The sequence below is a fragment of the Sapajus apella genome, unplaced genomic scaffold, assembly GCF_009761245.1.
Source record: "Sapajus apella isolate SASKATOON/1434 unplaced genomic scaffold, GSC_monkey_1.0 scaffold55, whole genome shotgun sequence".
Lineage (NCBI taxonomy): Eukaryota > Metazoa > Chordata > Mammalia > Primates > Cebidae > Sapajus > Sapajus apella.
The window spans coordinates 5,790,333-5,811,029 of NW_022436995.1; the positions used below are offsets into that span (position 1 = coordinate 5,790,333).

Below are 20,697 nucleotides of genomic sequence, written 5' to 3' on the forward strand. Positions count from 1 at the left end.
AGAGTAAAACTCCATCTCAAAAAAAAAAAAAAAAAAAAAGTGTTCCCAGTAGAAACTGTAACAATTCAGACTTACACTCCTACCCATGGAGAATACCTGTTTTCCCACAATCTCCCAACAGTATGAGTCAATTATTTTTTTAAATCTGTCCTTTTGCTAGCCTAAAAATAATGTCTTATTTCAATTTTGTTTTTATTTATTTATTTTTGAGACGGAGTTTTGCTCTTGTTGCCCAGGCTGGAGTGCAATGGTGTGATCTTGGCTCTCTGCAACATCTGCCTCCTGGGCTCAAGCAATTCTCCTGCCTCAGCCTCCCGAGTATCTGGGATTACAGGTGTTAGCCACCATGCCCGGCTAATTTTTGTATTTTTAGTAGAAATGGGGTTTAACCATGTTGCCCAGGCTGGTTTTGAACTCCTGATCTCAAGTAATCCACATACCTCAGCCTCCCAAAGTGCTGGGATTACAGGCATGAGCCACCGCACCTGGCCCAATTTGATTTTTTAAAGTCCATTTAGCAAGATTCAATTTGATTTTCTGATGAGGCAGACCATGATTTCCTATGTCTATAAGCCAGATATATATCTTTATCTGGGAACTTTTTTGAGTCCACAGCCCAATTTCTTTAATGCATTGCTAATCTAGAGTTTATATATTTATAAATACTTATGTATAAAGACTACACCTTTGACCTTCATATTAGAGGCAAAGTTATTTTCTTTGTCACCGTCCCAGATTCTTATTTTTGAAATGTTTATAGTACATTTTTCCATGCAAAAAGGTTTTTTTATTTTTTTAGACTAGTCAGCAAAGCAGTGGGAGTGAAGAAGGAACAAATAAATCTGTAACTGGCTGTAATCAATCCACTGAACTCAGACCATCACCATACAGAAAGTTTTAAAGTCTATGTATTAAATGTATTGACTTGTTGCACTACTGCCTTTAGGCTTCACATCAAAATTCTTCAAAGGTTACGTGTGTTTCTCCTGTGATATTTTTAAGGTTTTTATTTCAAATCTTGAAATCACCTAAAATTTATGTCACTGTTCTCCAGGAATGAGGGAGAAATTCAGCTTTTTTCCCCTCCCAAATGGCTACTCATCCCAACACAAGCAATATTAATTGCATGTAAGGCTGCTCTATTCTAGCACAATGCATGCTTTCACAAATATTTGCTAAATGAATAAATGGAAAGCAATACTTGTTTACTCTTTCTATAAATATATATTGAGTACCTACTGCATATAAACACTATGCTCTGCTTTGCATATAACAGTAGTGACTCAGCAACCAGGAAGTATATCATTTAGAGGTGAAGATAGGCATTAAATAGTAATCATATAGCAATATTTTGAACAGGATAAAATTCCTCTTGTGTTGAACACCCAAATGTGCTGGATAAAATATGACATTTTGGCCAGGCATTGTGGCTCATGCCTGTTCCCAGCACTTTGGGAGGCCAAGGAGAGTGGATCGCCTGAGGTCAGAAGTCCAAGATCAGCCTAACATGGTGAAACCCCGTCTCTACTAAAAATACAAAAATTAGCTGGGCGTAATGGCAGATGCCAGTAATCCCAGCTACTCAGGAGGCTGAGGAAGGAGAATCGCTTGAACCAGGGAGGTGGAGGTTGCAGTGAGCCAAGATCGCACCATTGCACTCCAGTCTGGGTGACAGGGCAAAATTCCATCTCAAAAAAAAAAAAAAAAGACATTTTGAAATGCAGAGGTGAGCTCACAAGAAAGAGATATACTGGGGGCAGGTTCTAAGTAGTAACTGAAAAACCAGAGGTTGTCCTGGGGTGAGTTGTTCTGCTAGGTAATATTAAATATAACATGGATTCCAAAGGGAGCAAGAGACAAGACTTTGGCCAACTGTATTTAATTAAATTGTGAAAAAGAGTGGAAATCCATAAACGATTCTGGGAGAAATTACATACAGCATCTGAGACTTGAGTGCTAGTCCTGTTTATTCTAACATTGACTATCTATGAAGTCCTGGTCAAATAGGGTACTTTTACTCTTTTTTTTTTGAGACGGAGTTTCACTCTTGTTACCCAGGCTGGAGTGCAATGGCGCGATCTCGGCTCACCGCAACCTCCGCCTCCCGGGTTCAGGCAATTCTCCTGCCCCAGCCTCCTGAGTCGCTGGGATTACAGGCACACACCACCATGCCCAGCTAATTTTTTGTATTTTTAGTAGAGACGGGGTTTCACCATGTTGACCAGGATGGTCTCGATCTCTTGACGTCGTGATCCACCCGCCTCGGCCTCCCAAAGTGCTGGGATTACAGGCGTGAGCCACCGCGCCCGGCGGTACTTTTACTCTTAATTCCATTCCCTTTTGTGTAAAATGTGAGAATTGAAGTAAAATATCTGTAAACGACATTTCAGCTTTAAAACTTGAAGATTCTATGACAGGATATCCCTCTACAAATTTAATTCAACTGCAGTGTGGATGGTGGATTATTACAACAGCCTCCTAACTGATATACCTGCTTTCAGGCTTGCTCTACCTCCAAAGTCATCTTTTTACTGACCACAAGAACCTTTCCTGATCAGATCTGAATTTTATCTCGATTAAAATTTTGCAGAGGTTTTCCAGAAATTTCAGAGCCTGGGGGACAGAGTGTGAACCTGTCTCAAAAAAAAAAACAAAAAACAAAAGACCTGTTAAATGAATGAATAAACGTATTGAAGCAAGAAGACCTAGTAAATTTAGCAATACCTCAGGAGCAAAGTAATGCAGGTCTCAATTGATACGGCAGTACTAAGAAAGGAAACGTCGTCATTCATCAGTAAATAATCACGGAAACACAATCTATAAGACATAATAAAAGAGTGTCACTGAAGAAAGGCAGCACTTAGAGGAGTGCAAGTTGCAGATACCAGGATGAAATTGCTTTTGTCAGACCCAAACAAAACAGGGCCAGAAAGGCATGAAGAAAGGGGCTCATATTTGTATGTCTGAGATAAAACTGTTTCTGAAGACTTTCTTAAAACACAAGAAATCCCTTCACATCCTTCATACATCTCCTCCTTTGCACAGCTGCCAAGTTTCAGACATACACATATATTTCTATGACAAGGCTTATCATTCTTTAGGACTGCAGTAATTCAGTTAAGATGCTCTTAAAAGAACACTTGCCCAGTAACAGCATCTCCACCAACACACTGATGACAACTCTGACTCTGAGCCTTTGGAACCAATGAACTTAGTTTATTGAAGAGAACTCTTGCTTCTGTTTCCAAGCAGCTTTATGCGAACTTGCCCTTTTTGCCAATAAAAGCTTCCTTTACCCTTCCCTCACTGGATGTACTTGTGACTTGCCATTTCATGCATCCTGAATTCTAATATTCTCTTCCCATTTCTGAATAAATGCAACATATTTGGAGATTTTTTTCTGCACTTTTTTTTTATGAGATTGAAAGAAGTCTGATGCATAGGTGCATATTTGTTAACTATTTAGTTTTAGTGAGTCTTAGATGATGTTTACCATTAAAAAAAACTAAATCCAACATCTGGATCCAATGTGTTCATGGAGAATTTTGGGAGACTGAGACAGGAGGACAGCTTCAGGCCAGGAGCCACCATGTCCCACCCACATGAGATTCTTAAAGAAGGAGGTCACAATCTACGGACAACGTGTACTTGCCTGTGCTAGCCCATTGGATCCAGACTACGTAACACAGCAAGACATCTCATCTCTAGCAAAAAGCAAAAAACAAAATAACACAACAAGACACATCTGGCCATGGTGGCATGCACCTGTAGTTCCAGCTACTCGGGAGGCTGGGACAGGAGGCTGGGTTCAGCCCAGGAGTTTGAGGTTGCAGTGAGCTATGAATGTTGCCACTGCACTCCAGCCTGGGTGAAACCCTGTCTCCAAAACTAAACTAAAATTTTTAAAAAATCTGATGTGAGTGTGAATTTACTAGCTCAAATCTAGGGTGCTACAAAGTGGGCAATGTTCACTTTGAGTACAAATGAAGTGAAAAGTTAAAGAAATCCATTATCTGTTGAACGCCTAAAATGTGCCAGAAAGCCAGGGAAATAAATGAAAAGTGCAATTGGAGCTTGCAAAAAGGAAGGTCAAGATGCTAAAGAAGGTTTAGTGAAAACTGAACTGGGATTTGATAAGATTAATTAGTATAAACAAAACAGAGAGAAAGAAAAGAATGTAGTTTGTAGGCCAGGTAGAAGAGGAACTAATTTTACAGAAGAAAAACAAATCTAGATGTCATTTATTTCTCATGTCAAAAACCTGTAGCCCAATTATTTTAAACTCGTTATTTCCATTTTCAGTCTGTCTACAAGGAAAACTAACTCGATGTAATTAAGGGTAGAGATCAAAGAGCAGATTTTATTTGTATGGTGGTAAAGTTCAAAGTGCTGTTAGCTTCACAAACAATCTGCTAAGACCAAAAACTTTAGGTGTATTCTAGAGTGTGAGATCCAAGTACTTAAACCATTAAAACTGAGTAGACAAAGGGGAGGATCTGGAAAAGGAAATGAGATATCAAAAACTGATATATGTTTAAAAATACTTTGGAAACTATCTCTTTTTTGAGACTGACAATTAGGAAGATAACGTTTTTGGCAGTATATACCACTGTTTCACTGTAAAATCACTACTGAACTGTCATGTAACTTTCATCTATTTATTAGTGTATCCACAGTTCAACAACCTAAGCCTAAGTAACACCAAACAAAGGAATAAAGGATTGAAAATGAGGCTTTTTGGTTGGTTTTTTTTTTTTTTTTTTTTTGAGACTAGGCCTCGCTCTGTCAGCTGGGTTGGAGGACAGTGGCCCAATACCAGCTTACTGCAATCTCTGCCTCCCAGGCTCAAGCTATCCACCGTCAGCCTATAGGCGGGACCACCCCCCCCCCCCCCCCCCCGGCACCCCCCCACCCCTACACCCCCCACCCAGCTAATTTTTGTGGAGACGAGGTCTCACTATATTGCCCAGGCTAATCTCGAATTCCTGGGCTAAGGGATCCTCCTGCCTCGGGCCTCCCAAATTGTTGGGCTTACAGGCATGAGCCACCGCACTGGGCTGGACATTTCTACTTTAATGAAAATTATAACAGTTTTTACAGGATTTTAACATTTTCCTAGCTCCCAAATGTACCTAGCAGTTAAGAGTCCATTTAATGAACTTGTAATAATTTAGGCTGGTGTTTTATTTTTTCTACACTATTACCCACTCAAAGAACAAAAGTAGGTAACTCCTATAAAGTCTAATAGTCTGAAAATTGTAATGTCTGTTTTCTCTTTCGCCATAAGATTAAGTCTTGCCAAATGCTGAATAGCTTTTTAATGCTCTACTAGATGTACATGCAGGAATACTAAGTGGAGAAGTGATTTTATCTTTTTTTTTTTTTTTTGAGATGGTGTCTCACTGTGTCACTCAGGCTGGAGTGCCAGTGCGCAATTACCGCTCACCGCAATCTCTTGACCTCCCCTGGCTCAAGTGATCCTCCCACCTCAGCCTCCCAAGTAGCTGGGACTACAGACACGCTCCACCACGCCCGGCTAATTTTTTTGTATTTTTCGTAGAGACGAGGTTTTGGCACGTTGCGGAGGCTAGTCTTGAACTCCTGGGCTCAAGCGATCTGCCTGCCTCAGTCTCCCAAAGTGCTGGGATTACGGGCATGAACCACAGCGCCCGGCCATAATTCTATCTTAACCACTATTTTCCAGGAACTATTACGTTTTAAAGAATGAGGAATTAACCGCCAACACTTCAGGTTTGACATGTAAACAATGACGCTCATTTGAGAATAAATCACAGTTTGTCACAGTTGTATTGAAAAATCCGCATTTCTGAACGTCATTTTACCATTACGGAAGTGTAACTCAGACAAAATAAAATGTTTTAACACACGGCTAGGACCAGAGCACAAATTTTAAAGAGGCAAGACTACGACCCCGACAGTGAACTGTTCCTTAACTTGCGCTACCTAGGCACTTCCCACCCCTCAGCCGGGCCCAGCCTTGGTTCAATCAAGATAAACAAGAGGACGGAGACCTCGTGCCGTCGCGACGGTCTTTCCACGCCTCAGGTGCACTTAATTCAGTCAGTCCATCCACCCTATCCGCCATGAAAAATTATTTGGTTAGCAGGAATTGTCAAGTCAAATACAGCCATATAAAGCCCCCCTCCGACGTGCCATGTGTGCCTCGGGAGAGCAGCCACCCAAACCACCAGCAACCCGTCCGCGCCGAAAAATGCGCCCTCACTGGTTTCTGGGACCACTCAGAAAGTTCTAAGCGCCTTTCCCTGTAACGCAGAGGCACACCGGCCTTCCCTTGGGAAACTCAGCAGCCCGACGTGCGCCGGTAACCCGTAAAGTGTCAACGGCTGAAACCCTCAGAACCGCCCAAACAATAACAACCACCGCCGCCAGCGGCGCGAACTGGGGAAAAGACGTTGCGTCCTCGCCGATTGCCGGTTTCCGGAGGCGCGAGCCCAGATCTCACATGGTCGGTTCGGTTACGCAGTGACGGCGAGAACCCCGCCCTGTTAAGGAAAAAGGGATGCAGTCTTAGCACTGGGCTCGTAGAGCCATAGTACTAAGACTGCCCGAGTCGCGGACAAGTCCCGCAGACAGGCGGACCCGCGGGCAGCCCGCGTGATCGAGGACCCCGGCGGCGGCTCCGGGTGGCGGGAAGGAGGAAGTTTCAAAGCCAGGTGGCCTGGTTGCGGTCGCTGGGCGAGATGAAGCTACACTGCGAGGTGGAGGTGATCAGCCGGCACTTGCCGGCCTTGGGGCTGAGGAACCGGGGGAAGGGCGTCCGAGCAGTGTTGAGCCTCTGTCAGCAGACTTCCAGGAGTCAGCCGCGGGCCCGAGCCTTCCTGCTCATCTCTACCCTTAAGGACAAGCGGGGGACCCGCTATGAGGTGCGTGAAGTGGGCAGGGCTTGCTGGGCAGTCAGCCTCGCTTTCTTCTCCGGAGCCGAGACGCGGGCTGCCCTCGGGCCTCGTGCGCCCGGCTGCCCCCTAGGCGAGAGCCCGACTTGGAGATCCTGAGCTCCCGGCCCTGAGTCCTACCACCATCCCGATACCAGGGTCCCGTGCGCCTTCCTACGGACCCGAAACCTTTTGAGAGTGCACCTTTTGTCTGTTTTATTCTCGCCGCTTTTACAACTTGAATTTACAGTGTTGCTATTTAGTAGTGGATGGCAATCCCGCCCGTTTAAAGCTTCTGAAATTTTGGTCAGCGGAGTGAAACTGCAAATGAAGCAGCTGTCCAATCGGTGGGAACAATAAAATAACTGCACTTTTGATGAGTAAATTCTTCCTCCACAGTATTTTCTCTACCTTAAAAAAAAAAAAAAAAAAAAAAACGCAGTCATAGCATCCTGCACTTGCCTTGTCTTGATATTTGTTATGCTTATAAGTACTTGTTTAATAACTATCTCTCATCTGATTGTCAACTCTTTAACTATAGTTACCTTGTCAGTCTTCTTCATTGCTAAGTCCCAAGTCCCTAGTAGAATACCCGGCTTCCGAGTCGATAGTTGTTGAAATCTAAATCAGATGCTACAGCATCTGATTTATTAATCATTAATTTTTTTTCTTTTTAAAAAATTTTAAATATGCCATTTATATAGATGATAGTCATTAAAAATTTTTTGAGCACCCATTATGTGTCAATCACCGTTCTGACACTCGGGATAGAATAGCAAAGGAGACAAGATTCCTGCTCAAATGGAGTCTGTATATAATCTACTGGGAGGTGTGACCACCCCAGGCTAATGGACGGAAGTTATGAAGACAAGTAATTACTATTGGCAACTCTTCGTGCAGTTACATAGTTGGAACGGGAGAAGAGGAGCATTCTCCCAAAACACGGTGGTCATGTTCTTGAAGGAGAGTTACTAGACAGATAGAGCAGTAACATCCACCACCAGCTAGATGAGGGGTATAACTTCCTAACTGCTTTTTTAAAAAAAAAAGGCAAAAAACTTTAAAACTTGGCTGGGGGCTGTGGCTCATGCCTGTAATCCTAACACTTTGGGAGGCCCAGGTGGGAGTTGTAGACCAGCCTGGCCAACATGATGAAACCCTGTTTCTATGAAAAATGCAAAAATTAGCTGGGCATAGTGGCATGCACCTATAATCCCAGCTACTCAGGAGGCTGAGGCAGGAGAATTGCTTGAACCTGGGGAGCGGAGGTTGCAGTGAGCTAAAATGGCACTACTGCACTCCAGCCTAGGCGACAGTGAGTGAGATTCTATCTCAAAAAAAAAAATTTTTTTAACTTAAAACTGTGAAAACACCCAGACTTAAGGAGTGAAAGCCAAACCAAAGCCTGGCAAAATGACTGGCACACTCCAGTTGTAATACATGTTACTGAATAACCATAACTAGTTTTCTTTTTTTCCCCACTGGTTTTATGCAGCTAAGGGAGAACATTGAGCAATTCTTCACCAAATTTGTAGATGAGGGGAAAGCCACTGTTCGGTTAAAGGAGCCTCCTGTGGATATCTGTCTAAGTAAGGTATGGTATTAAAAACATGAATGGTTAATGTTTGGCTATATTTTCTTTATTTTTTAGAAACAGAGTCTTGCTCTGTCACCCAAGCTGAAGTACAGTGGCACAATCATAGCTCACTGCAGTCTCGACCTCCTAGGCTCAAGTGAGATTCCTGAGTATGTGCGACTACAGGTGTACCTCACCACTCCTGGCTGATTTTTTAAAATAACTTTTTGTAGAGACAGAGCCTTGATACAATGTTGCCCAGGCTGGCCTTGGACTCTTGGCCTCAGGCGATCCTCCTGCCTCAGTCTCCCAAAGTGTTGGGATTACAGGCATGAGCCATCATGTTTGGCCTGTATTTTTTTTTTTTTGTTTTCTTTTTTGAGATGGAGTTTTGCTCTTGTTGCCCAGGCTGTCGTGCAGGGGTGCCATCTCAGCTCACTGCAACCTCCACTTCCTGGGTAGCTGGGATTATAGGTGCCTGCTGCCATGCCTGGCTAATTTTTTTTGTGTGTGTGTGCCTTTAGTAGAGACAGGGTTTCACCATGTTGACCAGGCTGGTTTTGAACTTCTGACCTCGGGTGATCCACCATCTTGGCCTTCCAAAGTGCTGGGATGACAGGTGTGAGCCACTGCTCCTGGCCTGGTATGTATTTTCTTTAAAGAAGGCTTTTTGCACATTCTGATATCCCATATAGCTGAACAGGACAGACTCTTGCAGGTTTGTTTGAAGAGGCAATGGCACAAGAGGCAGTTTCCCAAATATGTTTGTGTGCCTTCTAAAAGGGCAAAGTCTGCCTTAGTAAGATTCCCAAGATGGGCAAGAAAACTGGGTTTGCTTCCATGCTGAAAATGGAGCCCTTGGATATTCTTAGACTGGAACTCTGTAAGGCAGCTGGCACAGGTCTGTATTTTGCCAGCTAAAGCGCAGGTTGCAAATCTAAGTTTGGTGTAATAAAAGAGGAAAAAAATCAGAACCATTTGTATTTTATTTACTATAATCAATTTTTATTTTTTGAGATGGGATCTCACTCTGTTACCCAGGTTGGAGTGCAGTGGAAAGAGCTTGGCTTACTGCAGCCAACAGGTGGGTGCCAACACTCTGGGGAGGCAAAGGTTGCAGTGAGCTAAGATCGCACCATTGCACTCCAGCCTGGGAAACAAGAGTGAAACTCTGTCTCAAAAAAAAAAAGTGTAATAACTAAGGAGTTTGGATTGAATGAAATCATTTCGTTCTTTCTCCTTCTTGTGATTTTTCATTTTTTTCTTGACCTGTAGCCCATTCTTTCACAAATTTCTCCTTTCTATCTAAAAACAAATGGAGGTAACACTGATTTAAAAAAAAGAAAGCAAATTTCTAGAAAGACAAGGCTAAATCCATTGCCTTCACTTTTTATCTTTTTTGGCCTTAACTTTTACTGGTTTATTGAAAACACTGCCTCAGTGATCACTGATCTTTTTCACTTGTCTATCACGTTATCCTTATTTCTCATTCTTTATGAACTCTGTAGAATTTGACAATGATAATTACCCTTAATAAAACTCTTTTCTTGGTATCTATGAGAAGGCGCTATGGTTTACCTTCAGTTTTCTTAGTCACTTCTTTGTCTCCTGCCTCCAGCAACATTTTTTTTCTATCCTCAAAATGAAGGCTTTATTTCAGTCCTCTGCTGTTTTCTGTCATACCTGCCTTCCATTTAATAGCTCAGCTGTTACATGGTTTATTCCCAAGTCTGTGAGCCAGTATGCTTTATTGTACATAGTTGGCCCAGGTCTTCTCAAGACTTTTTCTTACTCCTGTTCATTGTGTATAGTGCTGCCAAAATAGTATTTAACTCTTGTCATGTAACTTTTTTTTTTTTTTTAAGCCAGTCAAATTTAGCAGTGGGGGATTATATACCAACTTTAGTGACACTAATGTTAATAAGTTCTGGTAACCCACTACTGTCAGACCAGCCTGTCATGTAACTTTCATACTTAAAATTCTTCACTGACTTCCCACAGCCTGAATACTCTCTCCACTTTACCTTGGGATCTGAGCTCATTTACAGTCTATCCTCATACCACATTTCCAATCTTTTACTCTACGTAATTCCCACATTCCAACAATATACCATCACATACTTGATTTCTCAAACTTGCTCAAAGTTTACTTGTCCTTCACCTGTAAACTTTAGGAAACTTGTAAAGTATCCTATTAGTATTAGCTTTTTTTTTTTCTCTTTTTTTGGATGTAGACTCGCTCTGTCACCCAGGCTGCAGTACAGCGATACAATCTCAGCTCACTGCAACCTCTGCCTCCTGATTTCAAGCAATTCTCCTGCCCTAGCCTACCAAGCAGCTGGGATTACAGGCGCCCGTCACTACGTGCAGCTAATTTTTATATTTTTAGTAATGGCGGAGTTTCACCACATTGGCCAAGCTAGCCTCTAACTCTAAACCTCAAGTGATCTGCCTGCCTCAGCCTCACAAAGTGTTGGGATTACAGGCGTGAGCCACCGTGCGCAGCCTTTTCTTTCCTTTTTGACATGGAGTTTCACTCTTGTCGCCCAGGCTGGAGTGCAGTGGCACGATCTCGACTCACTGCAACCTTTGCCTCCCAGGCTCAAGCAGTTCTCCTGCCTCAGCCTCCTCCGCCTCCCGAGTGGCTGGGATTACAGGCATGTGCCACCACCCCCAGCTAATTTTTGTATTATTAGTAGAGAAGGGGTGTCACCATGTTGAGCAGGCTGGTCTCAAACTCCTGACCTCAAGTAACCTGCCCACCTCGGCCTCCCAACGTTCTGGGATCACAGGCGTGAGTCATTATGCCTGGCCTTAACCTAAAATCTTTTTTTTTTTTTTTTCTCAGACGGAGTCTCACTCTGTTGCCCAGCCTGGAGTACAGTGATGTGATCTTGGCTCACTGCAACCTCCACCTCCAAGGTTCAAGCAATTCTCCTACTTAAGCCCCAGAGTAGCTGGGATTTACAGGCGTGTGCCACCGCACCCAGCTAACTTTTGTATTTTTAGTAGAAATGGGGCTTCACCGTGTTGGTTGGGACGGTCTCAAACTTCTGACCTCAAGCGATCACCTGTCTCGGCCTCCCAAAGTGCTGGGATTACAAGCATGAGCCACTGCACCCTGCCTAAACTCAAATCTTAAGTGGAATATTCAGTCCTTTCCTGTCTTATTTTATGCTCTTATGATTTCCCTTTATTTTTGCTCTTTGCTGTTGTTTTCTGTTTTTTTGAGACAGTTTCACTCTGTTGCCCAGGCTGGAGGGCAGAGGTATGATCCTGGCTTACTGCAGCCTCTACTTTCTGGGCTCAGGTGATCCTCCCACCTCAGCCTCCCAAAGTGTTGGTATGATTTCCCTTTGAACAGTTTTATCTAGAATGTGTTCCTCCACATAATTTTTCTTCAAAAACTTTTAAACTTTTAATTTAGTCAAATTACTAAAAAAAATACATATTTTACAGCCAATTTCAATAAATCATTGTATCACATTCATAAGTAATACTGTAGAATTTGTTGTGGGAAGAACTAGCATGTATGCATTTTCTACAATGGAATTTATAATTCTACAACTTTTATTTATTCAGGCCAATTCCAGCAGTTTAAAAGGTTTCCTTTCAGCTGTGAGATTGGCTCATAGAGGCTGCAATGTTGATACATCAGTTTCAACGCTCACAGCAGTGAAGACTTCAGAATTCGAAAACTTTAAAACTAAAATGGTTATCACATCCAAAAAAGACTATCCTCTAAGCAAGAACTTTCCATATTCCCTGGAACATCTTCAGACTTCTTACTGTGGGCTTGTCCGAGTTGATATGCGCATGCTTTGCTTAAAAAACCTTAGGAAATTAGACTTGAGTCACAACCATATCAAAAAGCTTCCGGCTACAATTGGAGACCTCATACACCTTCAAGAACTTAACCTGAATGACAATCACTTGGAGTCATTTAGTGTAGCCTTGTGTCAGTCTACACTCCAGAAGTCACTTCGGAGTTTGGACCTCAGCAAGAACAAAATCAAGGCACTCCCTGTGCAGTTCTGCCAACTCCAGAAACTTATGAATTTAAAACTTGACGATAATGAATTGATTCGATTTCCTTGCAAGATAGGACAACTGATAAACCTTCGCTTTTTGTCAGCAGCTCGAAATAAGCTTCCATTTTTGCCTAGTGAATTTAGAAATTTATCCCTTGAATACTTGGATCTTTTTGGAAATACTTTTGAACAACTTGAAGTCCTTCCAGTAATAAAGCTGCAAGTCCCGTTAACTTTATTGGAATCTTCTGCACGAAACATTTTATATAATAGGTAAGATTTTAATAGTCATGTAATGTGTTTTTGATAGCATTCAAATATTCTCATCAAACTCAGAGTAAGAAAGTGTAACATTGCTTACAATACTATGCACAGTCTGACCCTTTGCTGTAATGGCCTTCTTGCTATTCCTTACCTCTGCTTAGAAATATTTTTCTCCAGGAAGTCTCATGGCTCACTCCCTCCCCTCATTCAGTTCTCTGTCCAAGTGTCATCCCAGAAAGGTCATACTTGTCCATTCTATCTAAATTTTATTTCTTACCTCCTTACATGCTTGATTTTTTAATTTTGTTTATTTTTGGTCATAGGACTCATTGCCTATTTATATATATATATATTTATATTTATATATATATATATTTTTTAATTTTTTTTAACCTGAGATGGAGTCTCACCCCATCGCCCAGGCTGGAGTGCGATGGTGTGATCTTGGCTCACTGCACCCTCTGCTTCGTGGGTTCAAGCAGTTCTCCTGCCTCAGCCTCCAGAGCAGATGAGATTATAGGTGACCACCACCATGCCCAGCTAATTTTTTATATCTTTAGTAGAGATGGGATTTCACCATGTTGGCCAGGCTGGTGTCGAACTCCTGACCTCATGATATGCCCGCCTCAGCCTCCCAAAGTGTTGGGATTACAGGCATGAGCCACTGCACCTGGCCTGTTACATATTTTTAAATCTTTTTTTTGTTTGTTTGCTGCCAGTTTTTCTTCACTAGAATGTAAGATCCATGAGCATATGGATGTTGTTTTGCTCTCCACTATTTCCCTAGTATATAAACCATGTATCTCCTGCTCCTAGCATATATTAAGCACTCAATAAGTAGTTAAATGGGCTGGGTACAGTGTTCACGCCTTTAATCCCAGCACTTTGGGATGCCAAGGCGGGCAGATCGTGAAGTCAGGAGTTCGATACCAGCTTGATGGCATGCTCCTGTAGTCCCAGCTACTCAGGAGACTGAGGCAGGAGAATCGCTTGAACCCAGGAGGAGGATGTTGCAGTGAGCTGAGATCGTGCCACTGCACACCAGCCTGGTGACAGAGCAAGACTCATCTCAAATAAATAAAACTAAGTAGTTAAATGAATGAATGGCGTTGTTTCTCAAAGTGTGCTCACCTGACCAGCAGGATCTGCATCACCTAGGAACTTCTTAGAGATGTAAGTTCTAACATTCCAGACCTACCGAATCAGAAACTGAGAGTGGGGTCCAGCTACCTATGTTTATGAGTCCTCCAGGTGATCCTGATGTACCATAAAATTAGAGAATTGGCATAGTGATGAAGTGTGGTCTTTGGAGTAAAACTTGGGTTTGATTCCTGGCTTCACCTCTTTGTATGACTTTTAACCTTTTTTTTTTTTTTTTGAGACAGAGTCTCACTGTGTCATCCAGGCTGGAGTGCAGTGATGTGATCTCACCTCACTGCAGCCTCCACCTTCTGGGTTCAAGCAATTCTCCTGCCTCAGTCTCCCAAGAAGCTAGGACTACAGGTGCCCACCACCATGCCCTGCTAATTTATTTTGTATTTTTAATAGAGATGGAGTTTAACTGTGTTGGCCAAGCTGGTCTTGAACTCCTGACCTTGTAATCCGCCTGCCTCAGCCTCCCAAAGTGCTGGGATTACAGGTGTGAGTCTCACTGCACCTGGCCTTGTGTTTTAAATTTTTGAGACGGAGTTCTTGCTTTGTCACTGAGGTTGGAGTGCAGTGGCACGATCTCGGCTCCCTGTGACCTCTGTTGCACGAGTTCCAACAGTCTAGCCTAGGCAACAGAGCAACACCATATCTCTAAAGATTTCTTTTACTTAAAAGAAAACCCACTGATAATTGGGCGTGGTGGCACACATCTGTAGTCTCAGCTACTTGGGAGGCTGAGGTGGGAGGATCATCTGAGCCTAAAAGTTTGAGACCAGCCTGGGCAACATGGCAAAACCCTATCTATAAAAAATAAACCAGGCCGGTCGCAGTGGCTCATGCTTATAATCCCAGCACTTACGTGAGGTCAGAAGTTCGAGACCAGTCTGGTAGACATGGTGAAACCCTGTCTATACTAAAAATACAAAATTAGCCAGGTGTAGTGGTACATGCCTGTAATCCCAGCTACAAAATTGTAAAGCACTGCTTTACATTGTGCTTCTCAGACTTTAATTTGCATTCAAATCTGCTGGGAGTCTTGTTAGCAGATTCTGTTTCAGAGGTCTGGGGTGGAAATCCTGCATTTCTTTTTTTTTTTGGGACGGAGTTTCGCTCTTGTTACCCAGGCTGGAGTGCAATGGCGCGATCTCGGCTCACCGCAACCTCCGCCTCCTGGGTTCAGGCAATTCTCCTGCCTCAGCCTCCTGAGTAGCTGGGATTACAGGCACGTGCCACCATGCCCAGCTAATTTTTTGTAGTTTTAGTAGAGACGGGGTTTCACCGTGTTGACCAGGATGGTCTCGATCTCTTGACCTCGTGATCCACCCGCCTCGGCCTCCCACAGTGCTGGGATTACAGGCTTGAGCCACCGCGCCCGGCGAAATCCTGCATTTCTAACAAGCTTCCAGATGTGGTTGCTAGCCCATGGACCATATGTTGGTGCCTCCGAAAAGTACTGTTAATTACTAAGGCCCTAAATGTAATTTAAGTACTCACTGTTTTAAGGCAGTAATTCTCAAAATTTTAAGAGTATATCAGAACCATGGTTGTTGAAATAGTGCTAGTTTAAAAAGATTATTGGACCCTAACCCTCAGTAATTCTGATTCCATAAGTTTAGGGTAGAGCTAAAGAAATTGCATCTCTGGTTGTTGTTGGGTTTTCGTTTTTCGGATTTTTTATTTTTTTTATTTTTTTTTTTAGGTTGTGTTGTTTTGTTTTGTTTTTGAGACAGGGGCTCACTCTGTCACTCAGACCGGAGCTCCGTGGCACATACATAGCTCACTGCAACCTCAGACTCCTGGGTTCAAGCCATCCTCCCACCTCAGCCTCCTAAGTAGCAAGGACTACACATGCCACTAAGTTCTGGCTTATTTTTTGGTAGAGATGGGGGTTTTGTTATGTTGTCCAGGCTTGTCTTGAAACTCCTGGCCTCAAGCAGTCCTCCTGCCTCAGCCCCACAAGGTACTGGTATTACAGGCATGAGCCACTGCGGCTAACAAAGAAATTGCATCTCTGACAAGTTCCCAGATGATGCTGATGTTGCTGGTCAGGGGACTACATTTTGGAATGACTGGTTTAAAACATTTACCCCTATCTAGCAGTTAAGAATGGTATTAAATGGCAATACTTATAATTGCCTATGACTGTACCTGGCTATAAAAGGCCTTAATGTTTTTTTCTGAGGTAGGAGAGTCGCTTGAACCTGGGCAGCAGGGATTGCAATGAGATCGCGCCACTGACTCCAGCCTGTACAACAGAGCAAGACTCCATCTCAAAAGAAAGAAAAAGAGAAAGAGGGGAAGAAAGAAGGGAAGAAAGGAAAGAGGGAGGGAAGGGGAAGAAAGGAAAAGAGAAAAATCACCAGAGGTGATACTGATGTTTCAGGTTAAAACCACTGATTTGAGGAAACTCCAAATGGTGTCTTTTGGCATTGAGGTGCACCTGAGGCTATTGTTTCTCTAAGACAACCGTAAAAGAAATTGTTTATTGTATTTATTCAAATTTGGAAAGTATGTCCAAATGAGAAATGTTATAAGTAGTTTTGATTTGAAAAGACTATAACAAGTTGGCTAAATGTTCAGGGAAAAACATGCTGAATTTCAGTATGAAAAAGTACAAAGTTGGAAGGAAAAGAAGAGATGATCAAAATATGATATAATTGGCAAGGCATAATTAGGCAGAAAATTGACCCCTATTAATATAGCTTTCTTGTAAAGTGACCAAACCTTTACTGAAGTATAATTTTGCATGTTTTAAACTCCCTTGTTTTAAAAAGTGTATAGATTCAAAGCCGTGACAGCAATACTTATTGTCTAGCTGTTGATACATGGCCCTAACTATTGGTTACAAGCATATGGTTATGATCTATTAGGAAACTATGTGGGGATTTAAGTTATGTCAGATAGAAAATAGTTTTTAACTATTATCTGTTTCCTCAGACTACAACCATCTATCCTGAAAGAGATAAATGTAAACATGTAGAAGACACTTCCTGGCAGAGTGTTTTAAAATGGTTACTTACGCAAGCAACAGATTAATAAAGTCTTTTTATGAAAATTTTTAAAATTGCAAATAGGGCCATCCTAGATCCCCTTCCAAAGGTAACCACTGCTTTTTAATTTGAAATGTGTATCTTCTCAGACTTTTCTGATAGGGTTTTGAACTTTAAGTTATAAGACTAGGCTTATTTGTTGAAAAATATCTGAGCACCTACTATGTGCCAGCCTAGGCTAGAGACAAGAAACAACAACAAGATACTGTGTGGGAGGCAAAGTGAGTGGGGACGTTTAGCGGGGACGTTTGGGCAGTGGTCCACACTGTCCACTGTCTTTTAGTGTCTTGTAGATTATTTAAAAATTTGACTTGGAAGCCTAGCGCAGTAGCTCATGCCTATAATCTCAGCACTTTGGGAGTTCGAGGTGGGCAGATCACTTAAGGTCAGGAGTTCAAGACCAGCCTGGCCAACATGGTTAACCCTGTCTCTACTAAAAATGCAAACATTAGCCAGGCATGATGGTGTGTGCCTATAGTCCCAGCTGCTCGGGAGGCTGAGGCAGGAGAATTGCTTGAACCCTGGAGGTGGAGGTTGCAGTGAGCTGAGATTGCACCATGTACTCCAGCCTAGGCAACAGAGTGAGACTCCGTCTCAAAAAAAAAAAAAAAAAAAAAGTTTAGGCTAGGCACAGTGGCTCACACCTGTAATCCTAGCACTTCTGGAGGCTGAGGCGGGTGGGTCACCTTAGGGTCAGGAGTTTGAGACCAGCCTGGCCAACATGGTGAAACCCCATTTCTACTAGCTACAATACAAACAAAAATTAGTCAGACGTGGTGGTGGGCGCCTGTAATCCCAGCTACTAGGAAGGCTGAGGCAGAAGAATTGCTTGAACCCGGGAGGCAGAGGTTGCAGTAAGATTGTGCCTCTGCACTCCAGCCTGGGCATCAGAGAAAGATTCTGTCTCAAAAAATAAAAAGTTTGACTTGGGCACCATTGGAAGGATTTTAAGTGTGAGAGTGAAATGCCTTAAGCAAGGTAAGGTTAGCCTACTTGCCCAGCCACTAAAGTAAAACTAATGACCCAAGTTACATGTATTTTAAATTTGTCTTACAGATCTTTTGAACAATTGATCCCTAGGAGAGCCTGTTTAGGGAATGGCGACTTTTTCATTCTATTAGGGGGTTATGCTGTTAAGTGGTCATGCTGGAAGATATTTTATGGTGTGGTATCTGAAATTTACAATATGTCGTATATTTTAAATATAGTAGTCACTTTATAAAGTAATCTTATTTTTCATTGTTACAATTTCATGTCCTAATAATTCATGTCCTGAATCTAGTAACATGTTATAAAATATTTTTATCATTCTTTCCAATAGGATTCCCTATGGCTCTCATATCATTCCATTCCATCTCTGCCAAGATTTGGACATCGCAAAAACCTGTGTTTGTGGAAGATTCTGTCTGAACTCTTTTATTCAAGGAACTACTACCATGAATCTGCACTCTGTTGCCCACACTGTGGTCTTAGTAGATAATATGGGTGGTACTGAAGCACCTATTATGTCTTATTTCTGTTCTCTAGGCTGTTACGTAAATTCCTCTGATATGTTAAAGTAATGAATGATACTACAAAAAGAAATTTCAATTACAGGTGAGTTTGGGATGCATGTATGATTTTACAGCATCAAATTGGAGTAAGGGAAGCTTTCTATATACATGCTGGAGAGGAGGAATGTATATAGTTTATAATCATTTGACTCCAAAACTTTTATTAAAACCAATTTTAATTTTATTGTGGGGTTAACTTTTTTAGTTTATTACACTTATGTTTATTTCAAAAGTTTCCCAGATGTGTTGTAGAGTTATCTTTTAATGTTAAATAGATATTGATCCCAATTACTCTGTTCATAAGAATTTTATCAACTTTCTTCTTACATTTCAGTTAAACACATCTGAGTTTCTGTATGCATAAAATAAATTATAGTGAAAACTTGTTTATTATGAAATTATATGTAAGTTTTTAAGCATACCACTTGTGTTTTTCAGGCACATTGTTCTACATGTGGAATTTACATTTGCCAAGCAAAAAGTAGGAATTGTTGAGGGAAAGACTTGAGCTTTTATAATTTTTAAAAATGTTCCCATAATCTTTGTGGTGATTTCTGTTTTTGTTTTTGATTTTCTGAGACGGGAGTCTCACCCTGTCACCCAGGCTGGAGTGCATGGTGCGATCTGGGCTTACTGCAACCTCCTTCTCAGCCTCCTGAGTAGCTGTGATTGCAGGCACACACCACAATGCCCGGCTAATTTTTTGTATTTTTCAGCAGAGACAGTGTTTTACCATGTTGGCCAGGCGGGTCTCGAGCTCCTGACCTCAAGTGATGCACCCATCTCACCCTCCCAGAGTGCTGGGATTACAGACACGAGCCACCGTGCCTAGGGATTGGGTGGGAGAGGGAACAGAAAGTTGCTGCTTTTTTGCTGATTACATTTTGTATTAGTGTGGTTTTTAAAAACTATTTTTGTCACTAATATGACAAAAATGTCATTAATGATAAAATGTTTAATATGACATTTTTGTCATATTAAATGATAGACTTTTTAATGTTTTTAATTTTAAAAGTAGTGGTAATACACCAGCTAAATGGTGATTTGGGCCCAGTACAGTGATTCATACATGTAATTCCAGCACTTGGGGAGGTCAAGGCGGGCAGATTGCTTGAGCCGAGAATTCAAGACCAGCTTGGGCACCAAGACAAAACCCCATCTCTACGAAAAATGCAAAATTTAACAGAGCATTGTGACGCACACCTGTAGTCTCAGTTACTCAGGAGACTGAAATGGGAGGATCACTTGAGCCTAGGAGACAGAGATGGCAGTGAGCCAAGATCCTGCCACTGAACTCCAGCCTGGGTGACAGATGGAGACCCTGTCTCAAAAAAAGATGACATGAACTAGCATATAAGAAATGGGAAAAAAAAGCAACTTGAAAGAATCATGGAAAATAGACCAGTATTAACTTTTACATTCTATTCATTTCCACTGCCCTACCTCAAGTCAGCCTCTCCAACAGAACATTGCAGTAACCTCAGACTGGTTTTTGTGAACAGACAAAGAATAAAAGTTACCAGAGAAAAGCACTCTCCAGTGTTACATAACGTAATTGCTGTTTTGGGGTTGTTAGCAGGGTCTCCGTAAGACTATTTCTTACAAAATATCCCCTTTGTCTTCCTAAAATGTTTGTTTGGGACATTCTTTCTTTTTTGAAAATTCAGATGCTCCTGAGTAGATGGATTTTATGTATTTATTTATTTATTTGAGACAGAGTCTCGCTCTGTTGCCCAGGCTGGAGTGCAGTGGAGTGATTTCAACTCACTGCAACCTCCACCACCTGGGTTCAAGCAATTCTCCTGCCTCAGCCTCCTGAGTAGCTACTATTACAGGCGTGCGCCACCACACCTGGGTAATTTTTGTATTTTTAGTAGAGATGGGTTTTCACCATATTGGTAAGGCTGGTCTTGAACTCCTGACTTCGTGATCTGCCCAGGTCTGCCTCCCAAAGTGCTGGGATTCCAGGCATGAGCCACTGCACCTGGCATAGATGAAGTTTGAAATGTTAGAACATTTTTATTGAAACTGCATATATGATCTTCAAAACAGTTTCTACTCTGCTGATTCTCTGAGATACTATAATTGGTCCAGAGTCAGTTTAATTCTTCCAAGAAAAACACTATATAATGAAAATGTGGTTTTAATAGAACTGCTGTT

At 42.0% G+C, this 20,697-nt stretch overlaps 1 protein-coding gene across 4 annotated transcripts; it reads left to right on the forward strand.

Annotated features, from left to right (window-relative positions):
- Window positions 1-5,922: 5,922 nt before the first annotated feature.
- On the forward strand, window positions 5,923-18,722 carry LRR1 (leucine rich repeat protein 1). 4 transcript variants are annotated; one of them, XR_004258602.1, is made up of 5 exons: window positions 5,923-6,905; window positions 8,410-8,508; window positions 12,073-12,794; window positions 16,872-17,033; window positions 18,306-18,722. XR_004258602.1 is itself a non-coding variant. In XM_032244518.1 (4 exons), the coding sequence occupies exons 1-4, from the start codon at window positions 6,723-6,725 to the stop codon at window positions 18,544-18,546; spliced, it is 1,245 nt and encodes a 414-aa protein (XP_032100409.1). In that variant the 5' UTR covers window positions 5,923-6,722; the 3' UTR covers window positions 18,547-18,722. The 4 variants fall into 4 exon arrangements, 3 of the variants coding, with proteins under 3 accessions (XP_032100409.1, XP_032100411.1, XP_032100410.1); XM_032244518.1 differs by lacking the exon at window positions 16,872-17,033; XM_032244520.1 differs by lacking the exons at window positions 12,073-12,794; window positions 16,872-17,033.
- Window positions 18,723-20,697: the final 1,975 nt, after the last annotated feature.